Source organism: Hypomesus nipponensis, chromosome 12, assembly GCF_054491055.1.
Source record: "Hypomesus nipponensis isolate SF chromosome 12, ASM5449105v1, whole genome shotgun sequence".
NCBI classification, from domain to species: Eukaryota; Metazoa; Chordata; class Actinopteri; order Osmeriformes; family Osmeridae; genus Hypomesus; species Hypomesus nipponensis.
The window spans coordinates 7,730,513-7,747,429 of NC_140372.1; the positions used below are offsets into that span (position 1 = coordinate 7,730,513).

Here is a 16,917-nt window from a genome sequence, read left to right on the forward strand (position 1 = left end):
GAGTAAACAAACCCATATAAATCAGCGTTCCCCTTTCTGTTTCTGTATGAAATGCATGCTGAAAATGTAATTTTGTCATGTAATGGAGAGGCGAGATTGCTTGGAGGCAGTTCAATGCTTAGCAGAGGCCTCAGTCATAACTACATGACATTTTGCTCCATCTGCAAACAAGAGGTGTGAAATTTTAAATGAACGAGTTCACAAGGGTCTTTTTCCATATCTGGACTTGAATATTTTAGCGAGTACTTTCTCAGTAGGGTGCCATGGGGGACAGCCATCGCTGCGAATGCTCTTTAGATTACTCAAATGCAGGGCAGCCATTCAGAGGCATCTAAAAGCTTTTGCCTTTCCCCCCTGTGAGGCAAGAGAATGAAAGGGCTCCAGACATACTTCAGCTCCAGATGAGCTTCCTAAAGTCTGAAGTTTTGACCAATGAAGTTACAAATATAGACACCACAAAATCACATCAATTTCTAATGTTTCAGAAATAGCTTTTCAACAATACCGTCGAGATCATCTAAAGATAGCCCTTCAACAACCAAACAGTATCAGTAGACATAAAAACACATGCAACACAGCCAATATAATGTGGACTGCTTTGAGTATTTTCTGGTAATGTTTTGCAGTGGCATCCTCATGTTTGCAAAGTGAGTACGTCTGTGCTCATGGAGGCTGTGTGGCAGCTAGCCGGAGATGCGATGGCCAGACCGACTGCTCTGATGGATCGGATGAGGTGCGTTCTGAGGAAGCTGGCCTCTGTCTGAACAGAGACCCCCCCCTACGAACACACACACACACAAACACACACTAACACACACAAACACATATACACGCAAATCTGACGGCTGTCGCCATCTTTTGTCCTGTTTTCACCGATTTTACTTTCTGTTCCATCATATTGTCTGTGATTGCACAGTTAATCTCAGATTAAACAGTCAATCTAAGTGTGCAAAATCCATCCAGGAATATGAAATACCTCCATGGAATTGTTGTGACATTGACCTTTTGGCTTTTTCCATCAGTTCGTAATTAAAAACAGGCTCTTTGTTCAAAGTCTGTAGAAGGCTTCCAGGTATTCCATAACTCCCATAACACATATACCTTTACAAATTTCACTGGCATCAAAGTCCAGAGTCGTCTTTCTTAATTTAGTCAATGATTCAGGTTTCCTGGGGGATAACACTCATGGGAAGGATGGCTGGATCTTCAACATGCTGTATAGACACTGCCCTTGCTGTGGCAAATCAGTACTGCACAATGCACGTGTGTGCGTTTAGTAGTTGTCGTTGTTGTGCTGACAGGTGGACTGTGTGAGAGAGTGCACGGAGGAGGAGTTCTTGTGCCAGAACCGAGCCTACTGCATCCCCGCCCGCTGGCGCTGCGACGGCGTCTCCGACTGCGTGGACCACAGCGACGAGGCCAGCTGTGTGCAGGGTAGGCTCCCGCCTGTGTGTCCTTGTGGTGAAACAGAACGGTGAAGTGTACATGACAGTACAGGACCTTCTGCCCTGTTCTAGGCCTCTCGTGCCTTTGTTCCTCCACCACCGTCGTTCATACAAAGTTGCCCGCCTCAACCTCCCCTCTCATATGTTACCTCTATGCCCTTTGAAATAGTTTCACCATCAGAATGTCACCTTTGTGTATCACACCTGTGTGTCGCAGCTGCCAGTGTGTATTATTCACGCGTGTTTAGTTATTCATTTTCGCAGGTTGAAATCCACCCCTAGAGCTATGCTGTTTGTTGTGCTGGTTGCAAGGCTGCCGGAAAAGGCAGTGTTAATCAGTAAGAAAGAAAAACACATCTGCTTCTTTCTGCTTGTGTGAAAATAATCGGATTCTTTCATCCTGTCAGACTGTTCGCTGTTCACTTTCGAGATGTCTGAACTTGTCATGATATGGTGTGTATCGAGTATTGGTCAGTAGATCAGCACCTCCCAGTTGACCAGCGTCTTATCTGATTGCTTGCAGGACCCCCCTACTGTCGCGCCGATGAGTTTATCTGCAACAACACGCTTTGCAAGCTTCACATCTGGGTGTGCGATGGAGAGGATGACTGTGGAGATAGCTCCGACGAAGAACCCAGCATGTGCGGTAGGAGAGACGCTTCTGATTGATGTTTTCGTCGATTGAAAGATGAAGGTTATACAGGATGTCCACCTTGTGCCCCTTGTCACTCTCTCTTCTGAATCCCGTCTCCAGGCAGAATGCCGTGTCCACCGACAAGGCCGTTTCGCTGCTGGAACGGCCGAGTTTGCCTGCACCCCGAGCAGGTGTGCAACAACGTGGACGACTGCGGCGACCACTCAGACGAGGAGGACTGTGGTGAGCCAATCGGCGCGCCCTATCGGTTGCCATCTCTCTCTCTCTCTCTCTCTCTCTCTCTCTCTCTCTCTCTCTCTCTCTCTCTCTCTCTCTCTCTCTCTCTCTCTCTCTCTCTCTCTCTCTCTCTCTCTCTCTCTTCCACACATTCTGCATTTTGAACTGGATAGATTTTGAGACAGGACTACCTGAACCAGCATTCGAAATAGCCCCCCGAGGAGGAAGCATTTCATCAGACACATCCAAGGTTCTGTCTGATCAGCAGAGATCTGGGATCAGAGATCTGGGATCAGCATTGGGAGCTGGAACCCTGCTCTCAGTTTTCTATTTGTATTGCTGGGCAAGAACCTGTTTCGTATCCAGAGTATGCTTAATTCAAATGCATTCCTAGTTCTAAAAAGGATGCATCCACCCAAACAAACAGAGGAAGGGCATCTCAATCTAGGTTATGAGCATACCCATTATGGTTTGCACTATTCCCTGGTGGTGCAGTAACCTCTGTATACACTCTTGTGCCATGCCCTGGTTTAGAGGACACCGCTAGGCCTCCCAGACCTTGTGGGAAGACAGAGTTTGCCTGCAGCAACCATCGATGTATCCCAGCTGAGCTGCAGTGTGACCTCTTTGATGACTGTGGTGACGGGGGCTCAGACGAGCAGGATTGTAAAACTGGTGAGTAGACAACCTGGCTTCTGGCTGTTTTGTCCAGCTCTTTCCACCTGCCAGGCTCCTTGAGGCCTGGGCTGAGCATCTCTTTTCATTTCAGTTTCCAAGGAACAGGGCTGTAGAGAAAGACTGAATTTGTGTGGAGATGATGCCATCTGCAACCAAACAAGAGCTGACCCCCTCTGTGAGTGCAAGCCAGGCTTTCAGAGGGACCCAAGGAATAGGCTCTGTGAAGGTGCGTACGGTATAAGAGGTCTATTTGATCTCAGTTCCCTTTCAGTTTGCACAAGTGCCCTTTCAAATATAAAAAATGAAAAAATAAAGAAATGTATGATATATAATCATACATGTATTATATATACATATATTATATGTATTATAATACATATATTATGTATAAATATATATATATATATATATATATATATATATATACACTTATACCTACTCTATGCTGCTCTCAGGCCTGTAAAGCAACTGTCATTACAACATGCTACTTTCAGGCACTTTTTATCTTCTATCGTTTAAGCTTGTAAATTCTTCAACTGGATTTAGATGGGTGGAGATTTTACTTGGCCAGCCAAAGATTGGCTGTATAAGCCTCCTTGATCAGTCTGGTCCTGTGCTCAGGTTCATTGTAGTGCCGTCTACTGTAGTCACGTTTCTGGAATTTGGTTGTTGCTGAATTATTTATTTCCATGTTTCAAGCCTTATGACATCCAGATTAATTAAATCAATACTGCTTCATTTCTCAAGTTGCTATAACCCAACAACAGCCTCTGAAGGAAAATACAAAGCCTAAAATCTAGACTGAACCACTCTAATGTATGCAAATGAAACAACACAAATGAATACAATAGCCTGAAAAAAATGCTGTAGCTGGGCCAGTCAACTTTAGTAACCTAAAGAGAGGAAATAATGGTAATGCTGGTCAGATCAAATTAAATTTGATTTGTTTTTGTTTGCTCTTCCACAGAAGTGAACGAGTGCCTTCAGTTTGGCACCTGCTCTCATTACTGCACAAACACAAAAGGCTCATTCAAGTGCACTTGTGAAAGTAATTTTAAGGAAATCGACGGGGAATGTATAACTAAAGGTGAGCATTTCTTTATTGTGTCATTTTACCATACTATTTGTTATTTGGACCATCGTGCACTGACCTGAAAGGCTTCATGGTATGTACTTGTTCATGGATCTATCTCTACGGCTCCATGGACAGGACCAGAGGATCAAGTTCTCTACGTAGCAAACGACACCGAGATCCGGAGCTTTGTGTATCCGTTTAAGCAAACCCACGGACAGCGACTGCACGCCCGGATAGAGGAGGGGGCCCGCATGGTCGGATTGGATGCTTTTGTTCACCAGCACAAGTTTGTGTGGGCCACCAATTTAAACCCCGGAGGAATATTTTACAAAGATATACTGGACAGAAGTCAGGCGAAAGTGAACAGTGGAACTATAGTAAGTAGAGGACATCACACTCTCTTAGGCAATATCATTATTGTATTCTTTGTATTCCTCATGTCAAGGGAAAGGTCAACATTTTTTTAATGTTAGCAGTGAAACTGCATAATCACATGCTTTACATCTTAAAAGACCTGTATGCCCTATTTTCCTGTTACTAGAATTCATTGGCAATAACTCCATTGGTGAATTTTTTCTTATATATGGCAACTAATGATTGCATTTTGTTCGCTTGATTGCATCAAGACTTTGGCATTATACTCTACTATCCAAGACTAAACCTTGGCGAGAAGGCCATAGTGTTGTAAAAATACTTCAACACACAAGTTACCTTCATTGATGACATCTCCACAGATATGTCATGTTGAATATCTACTGTATGCTGGCCCCTTATTGGGCATAGAACCAAGTCCCTCAATACCTCTGTCAATCTTTGATTGGAGACCCAGAGGAGTGCTCTCTGTGTGACTTCAAAGAGAGGTGTCGCACTGATCTGTCACTTGAGCTACAACTCATATGACAGTGTTGGCGTATGTGCATGTGTGTGTATGCGCGTGCGTGTATGTGTGTGCATCTCTGTGGACCCAAAATGTGTCTATTGACTGTGAAGCGAGACTGAAAGCCAAAGTCAATCTGTAAACATGAACCCATAACCCATGTCTTGGTTCTCCAGTGTCCTGACTTCAGGAGGCCGAAAGACATATCTGCCGACTGGGTGACTGGGAACATCTACTGGACAGACCACTCCAGAATGCACTGGTTCAGCTACTATACTGCCCACTGGAGGAGGCTTCGGTATTCTATCAACGTGGGTCAGCTTAGCGGACCAAACTGCACCCGGCTAGTCACAGACATCGCAGGGGAGCCCAGCTCTATCTCTGTCAACCCTATTCAGGGGTACGATGGTTCCTTCAGATTTTCGACACTTTTGCGTCTCTGAAAAAGCCAGATATAATATTTGATTGCTAATGCTTCTCCTTGCTCTTGCTGTGTTCCAGAATGATGTATTGGACCGTGATTGGTGAACATTCCCACATCGAGGAGGCAGCCATGGACGGCTCCTTGAGGAGAGTCTTAGTGGAGAAAAACCTGAGGAGACCAAGTGGTACGCCAGCCCTCACACCAACTAGAACAGGACAGAACCTCTTAGAACAGGACAGAACCTCCGAGAAACAGGACAGAACCTTGTAGAACAGGACAGAACCTCAGAGAACAGGACAGAACCTCCTAGAACAGGACAGAACCTCAGAGAACAGGACAGAACCTCCTAGAACAGGACAGAACCTCAGAGAAACAGGACAGAAGCTCCTAGAACAGGACAGAACCTCAGAGAAACAGGACAGAACCTCCTAGAACAAGACAGAACCTCAAAGAAACAGGATAGACCTTCTGAGAAACAGGATAGAACCTCAGAGAAACAGGACAGAACCTCCTAGAACAAGACAGAACCTCTGAGAAACAGGATAAAACCTCTGAGAAACAGGATAGAACCTCAGAGAAACAGGACAGAACCTCCTAGAACAAGACAGAACCTCAGAGAAACAGGACAGAACCTCCTAGAACAAGACAGAACCTCTGAGAAACAGGATAGAACCTCAGAGAAACAGGACAGAAGCTCCGAGAAACAGGACAGAGCCTCAGAGAAACAAGACACAACGAGAATAATGAGCATTTACTTGAAATGTTTTCACAGGCCTTGCCATCGATTACTTCAGCCAGCGTTTGTACTGGGCCGATACAGAGCTGTCTGTGATTGGCAGCGTGCGCTTTGATGGGTCGGACTCAGTTGTAGCAGCTAGCTGGACACATGGTGAGAACACCAGTACATCCTCCTGAAACGTTTGCATGTGAGACAGGGTTTGACATGACTATTGTAGTTTGAAACACTTTTAGATTTTTCTGTGTTCATTGTACTGCAAACATCCAAGTTCTATCACTTACCATACACTTATAATCTCAAGGATTTATACATTTGTAGTCATATAATTACTGTTGCACACAAGTGTTTGCAAGTCCTGCATTTCTTTTTACCTACAGGTTTTTCTCATCCTTTGAGAATCGATGTGTTCGAGGACTACATCTATGGGATCGGAATGAGAAACGAGGTGTTCAGGGTTCATAAGTATGGCAAGCAGCAAGCAGAGAGGCTCCATTTGGGGATTGAAAAAGCTTCCATTATTCTGGTCCTTCACCGCTTCAAGCAGCAGGATGGTAACCCTTGTCTTTGTCCTTATTCTGCATTGTGGTGTGATGCACGTGGGCATGATCAATGGAAACATCCCATCGCTATTCCTCTGAAAGGCAGACATATGACCTTTACTTCTTTATCACATAGTCACTCTTTTAGCAATGCAGTTGAAAACGTTTGTGCAACGCACAAAGGTAATGTTATGTACTGGATGTAAACAGCCTTGTGACCAGGAGAGAGAGAGGGGACGGTGAGAGAGAGAGGTTATTGACATTAAATATCAAAACAAAGGATGTGCATCTGAATGGTCTTTTTCTATGCTTTCTCTGGCCAGTATATTTCTTGCAAAGCCAGCTGGCCAGATTATTGCTGGTCTTGGCACTTGTGGTCTCCAGATCTCCCGCTGTCGGTGACTGGAGATGAATGTGATATCTCTACATACTGTCACAGCTGCCTGGTCTCAACTTGCGGAAGATTTGAATCAGCAAGGCTAGAACATGCACTCGAATGCTGCTGTTTTCACCGTTCTCCCTTTATTTATTTGAATGTGTTCTATGTGGAACATGAAAAGCTACTGAACAGTGAATAACTCTCTAACCTTCTCCTATTGTCAGTGCCCAACCCCTGCCTGAGGATGGGCTGTGACTTCCTGTGTCTGCTCAAGCCCAATGGTGCCAGCTGCTCCTGTCCTGAGGGGAAGACCCTTGTCAACAAGTCCTGCATTGACACCAACAGTTCAGGTAAGGTTGTCCATGTGCTCTGCTGGGATCTGATCCTGTGGAGCTCTGGATGGATGGATTAAGAGATGCAGGCGTTCACGCCAGAATTGGTCCCAAAAAACACGGCCTTCATGGCGAGCGAAAAAGGGGTTGGTCCAGCGACTCCTTAGTCGCCAACCCTGCAGTGCTTGTGCTTCCAGGAGAGCTCTGTAGTCCCCAGTGTGAGAATGGGGGGCGATGCATAGCCAACGAGAAGAGGGACTCGCGCTGCCACTGCTGGCCAAATTTCTCCGGGGAGCGCTGTGAAGTCAACCACTGCAAGGACTACTGTCAGAACGGCGGCACATGTTCTGGCTCCCCTCTAGGTAAGTGCGTTGTGCTCCGCGCTGTAACCTGGGGGGACATCCTCTGAGACTGAGGGGGCGCTCAAGCGTGAACGTGGGGGAAATGAATGCTAAAAGGCCCCTGCCAGCCAATGAAAGGCTGCAGATGCTCTCAGACTCCTCTCATTGGCAGAATCCTCCTACCTTCTGCCCAGTTGAATCATCTGGCTCCAGTTTCACCACTGGTTGTTTGTCAGCACTGTCTGCTGTAGAATGAAGTCCCAAATTATGACGACATTGGGAAACGGCTTAATGAATTTGCATAGTAGGATGGCTCTAGGGCATTGCAACATCAGCCTAGGAATGCATCATCCCAACAATGCAGATCACGTCCATCTGATGCAGGTTGGTGTTGGTATTGGTTTTAATATTTTAACAGTTGCTAAAACATACAACTGAATGGTGGAGGCAAAGTCCAGCAGCCACCACGTTCCTGCAAATGCACAGGCCCCTAAAACAGACAAGCGCTTTCTATTATTCTTGTCCGTTCAAAATAAATAATGTAAAGGTGGGCAGATAAAAACGGCACGCATCATTTCTTTTATCTCATGATGTGGGGGCCTTGGCAGTAGTGCAGCGGAGTGAGGAGAATGTCAAATATTCATGTGGGGGAGAACAGCGATATTTGTATTGGCTCAGAGACATCAATACCACCCTCCCTTCTGAGCTGGCAGATAGGTTGGGTTTCAACATGATGACGAAGCATCATCAGGCGTCTATTTAACACAGGCAGGAAAAAAGAGGGGCAGCAGGCTGCTGGAGCACTGTGGAACAAGGCCAGCTCGGTCCAGTGTAAATAGACATTGTTGTTTTGGAGGGCAGCGAACCTTATATTGGTCTTTACACCATCAGAGAGAGCACCGTCGGAATACTAATATGCCAAGCCGCTTGAGGGGGCGCAACTGTCTGATATGAATAGCAAAAGAAGTCAAAAACATCTGGCTAGTGTGTGTTTGTTGGCTCTGTTAACATGGGCCCGAGCACACAGTTGAAATGCCTGACTGGGTCAAGTGTGGTTATTTGTGTATATAATTGTGTTATTTGGGTCATTGGCTTTATGGTATTTTTTTGACAAATTCAAATTTTCTGTGCTCTCGCTAATCACAGGCTCTTTCTTTCTCTCCCCCTCTCTGTCTCACTCACACTTTCCATCCTATAACCATTTACCTACATTTGTCTCCATCTTTCTCACTCTTTATTCCACCGTCATTCCTGTCTCTTTTTTTCTCAATCTTGCTCTCTCTTTCTCTCTTTCTATTCTCTCTCTCTCCTTCTGTCTCTCTCCCTCTCTGTTTCTCTCTCTCTGAAGGGAGGCCTACGTGTCGCTGTGCGTTGGGCTTCACAGGCTCCGTCTGTGAGAGGAGCGTCTGTGATGGCTACTGCCTCAACGGTGGCACGTGTGATGTCAGCCTGGGCAACCAGCCTCTGTGTAGCTGCATGGCAGAGTACACTGGAGAGCGCTGTCTCTACCGTGAGTCCTGGCCCCTAAACACACACACACACACACACACACACTGACACACACACACACACACACAGACATACACACACACACACACAGACACATAGGTTGGAAGAAATATCTGTATCTGGGGAGAGTTATGATGTGGGTTAATTATTTGGTAGAAGACTGATAAAAGCCTTCCTCTTTACCCTTTGGCTAGATATATGTCATCATTATTGCACGCATGCGAAGGCGTGCACTCTGTCCAGCATGGGCCATGTGGAGTGTGTGTGCTCAGCCAGATATGAGGGTGCAAAATGTGAAGTGGATAAGTGTCTGCAATGTCGAGGATCTCCGTGCGTCATTGATCCTGACACTGAGAATGTGGCCTGCAAGTAAGTATGCCTTTGGATGTTACTTTTCCAGTCCACTTGTCATCTTCTAAATAACAGTACTGCTCAACAATTAGAAGCTCATCTTGAAGAGTTGCACAAATGAGGGAACATTGAATAATGGAACAAACTAGATCATTTCTGACTTCAAATCGAGAATTCTAAATAATATAGGCGGCATTCATCAACAGTGTTCGTTATAATCAGAGAAGCGCAGATGACAGCTTTAAATTTCTTGCCTTATTAAAAAGCTAGCAGTTTGTTATGGAAATTTCCCACAGTGAAAATATGACTTAAGGACCAATTGGAAGAAAGAACTAATCTAATCAAAGGCTTTGCTCAATGTCAATGTCATATATATATATATATATATAATTGAGTTTTTCAATGTTTTAAACAGTAATTGGAAGTCATCTTGGGCAAAATGTAGACCTGAACGTCATTATATTTTTCCCGTGCCACCCTTTGTTAATATAGTCATGGTGGCTTGGCATGGTCAGTCAAGCAAGACCAACACATTTTGACTGTATTGTTGTGCTATTTTGGTTGGAGGAGAGGTGGACATCTCAGCGTGTGCCAAGTGTTTCACCTCATCAGCAGGCTCTCGGGCAGCTTCTCCCTGCTCATTCCTCCTCTCCTTACTCCTCCAGCTGTAGCGACGGCAGCGTGGCCTCCAGCTGTCAGCTGTGTGACGGCTACTGCTACAACGGTGGCACCTGTCACCTCGACTCGGAATCCAGCTTGCCATTTTGCCAGTAAGTAATGACATGATGGTTTTAATGAGGAAAGATATTCAATCCGGCAGTCTTCCTGGAATGCGAATGACCCTTGCTGAAAACCACAACAGTAATTATAAGCTAATTATATTGTACACGTATATTATTTCAAATGTCTGTATTTCTATAATATTTGTGTTACATAAGTATGGGGAATAGTAGACAGACCCACAGTAGACAGACCACACAGTTGAGTTTACATGTAAATGATCTGGGTCAAAAATATCCTTAACGACGCTGGGAAATACATGTCCATCGCAAAAAGTCTTGATGCGCCTTCCAGGTTGCATTGAATTAGTACATTTAGTCATTTAGCAGACGCTCTTATCCAGATTAGTACTAGTAATTAGTACTTTTCTGTCCTTTTTTGATCAGTGAACAATGGAAAAATTGAAAGCAAAGAAGAAAACTCTGATACTGGCTCAGAGGACTTGTAACAATCCAGTGATGTCATGAATGTGACATGTTCAGACCTGATACAGAATGTTCATTTAGAGTCCTAGCAGGCTGCAATGTGTCTGTTTCTCTGTCTTGCATCACTAAATGTAGCCTCTTTAATTTGTTGATTATTCTCTTGTTTTATCTGTGTATCCCAGAGGCAGATAGTAAATCGTACAGGATACTGTGTGTCTAAGTAAGATGTGTAGCTTTGTAAAGTAATTTTGTAATGTTGTTTTTGGTTTAGCTTTTTCCTGTTCCTGATATTTTGCTTCATTTGTTCTACAAACATCCAGTTAGATATTAGTACTCAGTTGCTTGTGCACTAATGTTGTTCGCACATAGTGAGTCACGTGCAATTCCCAAGTGCTCTGTCTCTGAACAATCTTTAAACAGAAAGGAGCTATGTAAAACCACCAGTAGTTTGAAAAAACAGTAAAAAAGAAAGCAGATTCTTTGTATCTTTTTCATGAATAAGGAACCTACTTTGCAGGGTTCTATAAGGTTAAGTCAGATAAGTTCCACAGAGATCATACAGGTTTGGTCAAAAAGGCCCACCGAGGGTTCCTCCATTTGATATAAAACACACTACAGGCAATTCCATCAGGTTCCATACTCCACATCCTTGGCTGATGGACTGTGAGAATGTGTCGTGCTGTTTCTCTGCTGACCTTCTTCCTCTGTGTATCTCTCATTGTTCATCGCTCCTCGGTCCGATTCCCCCCGCAGCTGCACGGCTGGGTTTAAAAGTCTGCGATGTGATGAGCGGGCTGACCCCTGTGATCACTACTGTCAGAATAAAGGGATTTGCACGTTAACTGCCTTAAACAAACCCCTGTGCAAGTATGTTCTCTGCTTCTCCTCCTCCTCCTCCCCACACTGAGAGCAGCACTCACCCTCTCACACCCCAACAGCATCCAGCCGATGACACTCACAGCATTGCCATCTGTTTACATGTCTCTCCCGCGTGTGAATTGTATGTCTCTCGCAGCAAACAAAATATACAGCCCACCCACAAGTTCTTTACCCTCGCAACTGATTTTCATATGTGCGTGCTTTCAATGTGAGGTCATTTCCTTCCCCTTTCAATAATCTTGAGACGTGTATGTTTCTGTCACTTACAAGATCCGGGGCTGTCACTCCCTTGTTCCACCCACAGCCCCCCCCACATATAATAAAGACTTGATTAAATGGAGCCGTTAATTCAGATTTCCCCAATTGCATGTCATCATTACACAGCTTTTGACAGGTCACTCGCTCTGTAATTACATATCATATTGTGTGAATTGGAAAAGACTGTTCCATCACCCACACCACCCCCTAACCTTCCTGCACACTTAAACACACAGAGACATGCTTCAGTGTGTTGCATTCACAAGGCGTGTCGGAGGCTTCTCTCAGTGGGCAGTGTATCATTGTCTTTTTTCTTTCTTAGGTGTCCAGGTGACTGGTCAGGCACACAGTGTGAGAAGGCAGCTCCCAAGATCAGTCGCTCTGGCAACAGCGATGGTAAGTCGTGAGTCCTCCCACCCCACCCTCCATCTATTTTGTATTGTTCACATTCTCCTCTCTCTCTCTCTCTCTCTCTCTCTCTCTCTCTCTCTCTCTCTCTCTCTATCTCTCTCTCTCTCTCTCTCTCTGTCTCTGTCTCTGTCTCTGTCTCTGTCTCTGTCTCTGTCTCTCTGTCTCTGTCTCTGTCTCTGTCTCTCTCTCTCTCTCTCTCCCTCCCCCTTCTCTGGACTTAACAGCACAGATCCCTTTTCCATGCAGCACATAACCGGACAAAGGCTTAATTGAATTGTTAGTCAGAATGGCCTTTTCTATTCCTTATGTAAATGCCTTTTTTTCCTACTATTGTTGATTTGGGTCTGTGTTGCAGGCAACATGGCCATCATTGTGCCTCTTGTGGTCCTTGTGATTCTCATTGGGATGATGGTGACAGGGATCATCCTATGCAAGAGAAAGCAAAGGTGATGTGTGCCTTTTCTGATCCCTTAAAAATCTTAACATTAAAAAGTACAGTGTTGCCTATAGACATCTGATCACCCAGAGGATTCCTCATCTCACACCTCTCCCAATCCCACTTCTATCTAGGGGGAAGAGGGTTCAGCGACAGCCCGTGATGAATGGAGGCCTGAACGTCGAGATCGGCAACCCCACCTACAACATGTGCGAGGTGGACCTCGACAATCATTTGGACGCAGGGAACCACCTCCAGCCTCACTTCACCCTGGACCCACAGAAGGTTCCGACATTCCATTCCATCATCCTTCCATCTCAACTGCTTGGCACCCTTCACAAAGTCTCAAAACAGGAGACGTCTCCTTGAGGAGATCTTCATGTTTGTGTTGTGTTTTGCAGGGCTGGTGTGTGAAGTCAAGCAACCTGCATCGTCTGCCGGTACACACAGTCCCTAAGGAGATTAACGCACGGCAGGTACTTTACTGAGAACGCTCGCTGTTGGACCTACTACCACTTCCATGCACAGCATGTACTGTACTTGTACGAGCATGTACTGTAATTGTACGAGCTACACAGAAACTAGCTGAACATTACTTACACTGGTGACTGGTACTGAGAATTTGTCGTACATTGGGACTTCACGCTGAAGCACACCCATGGCTGTTGGGGTCATGGGATACATCTTTATTTAATGATCTATCCCTTGTGGTGTTTCCATGGCTGATGCATCTCCAGGAAGAGAAGCATCTGTTAGTGTGTCAACATGAAACTGACAGACATCTCCCCTGGCGGGGTGTTAATGCTCTTGTCATGCTGGCTACACCACAGGCCCTGGACGCCTGTAGACGTGTACATAACTTGTATCGGCAAGATACTCCAAGATTTACTGCAGTGTTGTCTGGATAGATTTTTGTATTTTCAGGTTGCGTTCTTCTGATTTGGTTGTTTGTCAAAAAATGTTTCCCCAGGCGGTGAACTACTCAAACCCTGTGTATACCAAGATGTACCTGGATGAGCAGAACTGTCGTAAGCCAGTCATCAAAATGGATGAGAGAAGAAAGCTACTCCCAAAGAAATTGGAAGCAGCCGTCCGCGAAACGGTCGCATAGCCTGCTTTTTACATGTTGCGCATATTTTATATGCCCGGAATTTTCTACATTTATGTAGTTCATGTACCTCAATGTTTGTGCCCTGCATAGTTTTGACATTGAATATGCTTTGTATGTTTGTTGTTTGTTTGTTTGTTTGTTTTGTCCTTGTAGATATTTCACTATCAACTGTTTTTTTTTACAGTCCACCATAAAAGACCTATAGATTTTCATGACACCACTTTTTATGGTTTTGTGTATTGTAGAAATGTTTTCTGCTTCATTATTTTTTCCATTAGTCTTTGGTTTGGCCAAGGCAGTGTGTAACATGCCTGGGTTGCCTATGAAGAGATATTGCAAATGGCTATCAGGAATCCTCCTCCAAAGGAGGCGGGCAGTATTGTTCTTAATGTAGTTTTAATATGCCTTGTTTGGGTCTGCTGATTGTTCCTTTGATCCATACACTGTATTATTGTAACATCGGACGTATATACACAATCTGAGTACTTTTATTTGTGCCAATCCAGTTTTCTTCAATTCAATATGCATTTATTTCTGTATCTTGTTTTGGAATATTAGGTTTAGTACTCAGTACTAAGTTAGATCTAAGGAGGGTTTTCATGAATTATCTAAATAGACAGAAAAGTTGTATTCAACTGTCTTTTTTAAACTTTCTTTAGATAAAAAACGATATCGTGCATTTAGCAGTTCCCTTCCAATTGAGAAGAAACACTTTGCTCTAACCCATCACCAGCTACAGTTACTGCAAATGATCTGTGAAATAAACGTAGCCTACTGTAATTGTTGCAAATATATTTTCTGAAATATAAACACTTGCCCTGGTGCCACTCATTAATATGTACATTCTCAGATAAAATATGTAAGACATGTTTTATAATTTTATATGCTATTTGATTTATATGTTCAGTACAGCTTGTATTTTCGGAAAATATATTAAACGTAGTACTTTTATACTAAATGTACAGTATATCAATATTAAATAAATTGGGTTTTGTCACCCTTTCAAATGAAATATAGTACTGAGTTTTATTTATTTAGTATTATCATTTCAGTGTTTGGTATTGATCCAATCTAATGACTGACCAACTCGTATTACTGTTTTCAATCTGCAAACATAAGTGTTGCAATGGAATTCAGGTTAAGGTCTGGTACATCTATAGGGGGCACTATGTGGTTGTGCATGCAATTCAGTACTCTGCGTACTTATACAATAGATGTTCTCATTATGACTGATGAATTATATTGGTCTTAAATTGAATTATTTAGGATAGGCCATGAGAGCCTGCTCTACACTATTGTTACTTAGATCAACTGCAGCCTACAATTGTCTTGTAAAATGTTTTGATAATTTGGCTGCTGACATGCTTCTCCATTCATGTTTTCTCACAGTAAAAGAGGATGTGTGACATCTGGAATGGTTCGTGGGAGAGGGCTGGGAGCTCTCCCTTAGTCATTCTCAGGGAGCAGACATCAAAGGAGCAAGATAATGATTTCTCCCCTGTAAAGTCAGTTTAAGTACCATGGGCCACCACTGTCTAAAATGAGAAGTGTTCAAAGGAACAGAAGGATGATAAGTGTGATGTTACAGCACTTCAGTCCAAACAGAGCCTTTTATTAACTGCATCTCCAGAATCTAAAATATACAACCAGGGTTTCGGGAGCTTATTGCAACAATAAAACAGGATACTATAACATGTTTAGTTCACTTGTAGCGGTATAGTGCAGCAGTGTTCTCTTGTATGCTGTTGCACATTATTTTGCACAATGGCGACAATAAATGAGAAGCTTTTACTGAACCACACGTGATGTCTGTGCAAATCCCTGTATGGGGGCTATGCACAAGTATTCAATGGTTTTGAAAGCAAATTAGTCGTTGTAAAAGTCTCTAATGCTTGACCCCCCCCCCTCCCCTCCATACCTCAAAAAACGAGATGGCTTAATGTGGTCTCGACCCTACTTTATTGGGAGACTGATCAAAAGAATTTGCCCCCTTGTGTTATGGCAACACAAACCCTTGCTGTGTTAATTGGTCCATGGTATGAGGAGGGTGGATACCACAACAGAACCACATGTTCCCTGCAATGGCCCAAAGTATCAGTCGATGTTTAAGGAGGTTATCCTTTGTTTACATTTGTTTACAAAATCTACAACCAACATATATACAGTATATATATTCTGGTTTTACAGCACGTCACATAAAGCACATTCATATTCATTCCACTCTATGAAAGAACACTTTCTAATGAGGGTTAGTTCGTTTTTTAGGTGTACTGAACAAGCGTATTCTACACTTGAAGAGAATTCACACAGGAAGGCTGGTGCCCACTTCATACAGTACATGTCTCCAAGCTCCTCTGCATGTCCACTCATTAGCTGCTGACTCCCACTGTTCAGGTAACTCCACTGCCACTGGGCAAATGAAAGAGAAACATGCAAGTGTTTGTTAGTGTGTCTGCATCATAAAGCTCTGACTGGAATAGAACAATAATCATTTGTATTTCAGTTTGTATTTGTACCTATGAAGATGCCAGCAGCAGCAAAGATCAACAACTCCCACAGTCATCTTCTGTAAGAGAAATGCAAAAAACTTTTATTTTGGTCTTGTTTGAGTCACTCAGTGACCTCTTTGCAATGTAGCAATATTGAACTGTTCTTTAGGACATGCCTGTGGCAGCCTGGACTGAGAAATCAGTTTGAATCAGGGTCACTAACCTCCAGAATTAAGCAAAGCGCCAAACATGCTGAACATCAACTCTAATCCGAAGTATTTGCATAACATGTTGATGTCATGCTATCAATACAATAAGATCATAGAAGGCCATGTCACACAGTTCAAAAGCAAAACAACACGGAATTAATTTGAGATGTTCATTTCAAATATGTTGCTTTAAACGCAGTAACTGTAGTTTTAAGGAGTGTTTCGGTCCACGTCCAGTCCAGTACCACCCATCTTTACATAATGATAGAGTGGGGAAAGGCCAATATACACCTCAGGGTTAGTTGGGAACTTGAGGGCGGGAGTTTACAAGTAGTGCGAACTTGTGTGTTTATGGGAAA

The 16,917-nt window shown here is 43.8% G+C and overlaps 1 protein-coding gene across 1 annotated transcript in view; it reads left to right on the top strand.

Moving 5' to 3' along the window:
* lrp1ba (low density lipoprotein receptor-related protein 1Ba) overlaps positions 1-14,872 on the top strand; it is a 68,758-nt gene extending 53,886 nt beyond the window's left edge. Inside the window, exons 69-90 of the mRNA XM_084668580.1 lie at positions 627-733; positions 1,302-1,434; positions 1,969-2,091; positions 2,200-2,347; positions 2,873-2,991; positions 3,086-3,220; positions 3,962-4,081; positions 4,205-4,446; positions 5,123-5,346; positions 5,448-5,554; positions 6,143-6,259; positions 6,487-6,660; positions 7,252-7,377; positions 7,557-7,721; positions 9,049-9,210; positions 9,404-9,578; positions 10,226-10,330; positions 12,225-12,298; positions 12,669-12,759; positions 12,884-13,034; positions 13,151-13,225; positions 13,720-14,872. Of these exons, the coding sequence (XP_084524706.1) occupies positions 627-733; positions 1,302-1,434; positions 1,969-2,091; positions 2,200-2,347; positions 2,873-2,991; positions 3,086-3,220; positions 3,962-4,081; positions 4,205-4,446; positions 5,123-5,346; positions 5,448-5,554; positions 6,143-6,259; positions 6,487-6,660; positions 7,252-7,377; positions 7,557-7,721; positions 9,049-9,210; positions 9,404-9,578; positions 10,226-10,330; positions 12,225-12,298; positions 12,669-12,759; positions 12,884-13,034; positions 13,151-13,225; positions 13,720-13,860 (3,014 nt within the window). The 3' untranslated portion in view covers positions 13,861-14,872. The remainder of the gene's footprint in view (positions 1-626; positions 734-1,301; positions 1,435-1,968; positions 2,092-2,199; positions 2,348-2,872; positions 2,992-3,085; positions 3,221-3,961; positions 4,082-4,204; positions 4,447-5,122; positions 5,347-5,447; positions 5,555-6,142; positions 6,260-6,486; positions 6,661-7,251; positions 7,378-7,556; positions 7,722-9,048; positions 9,211-9,403; positions 9,579-10,225; positions 10,331-12,224; positions 12,299-12,668; positions 12,760-12,883; positions 13,035-13,150; positions 13,226-13,719) is intronic.
* The last annotated feature ends 2,045 nt before the right edge of the window (positions 14,873-16,917 follow it).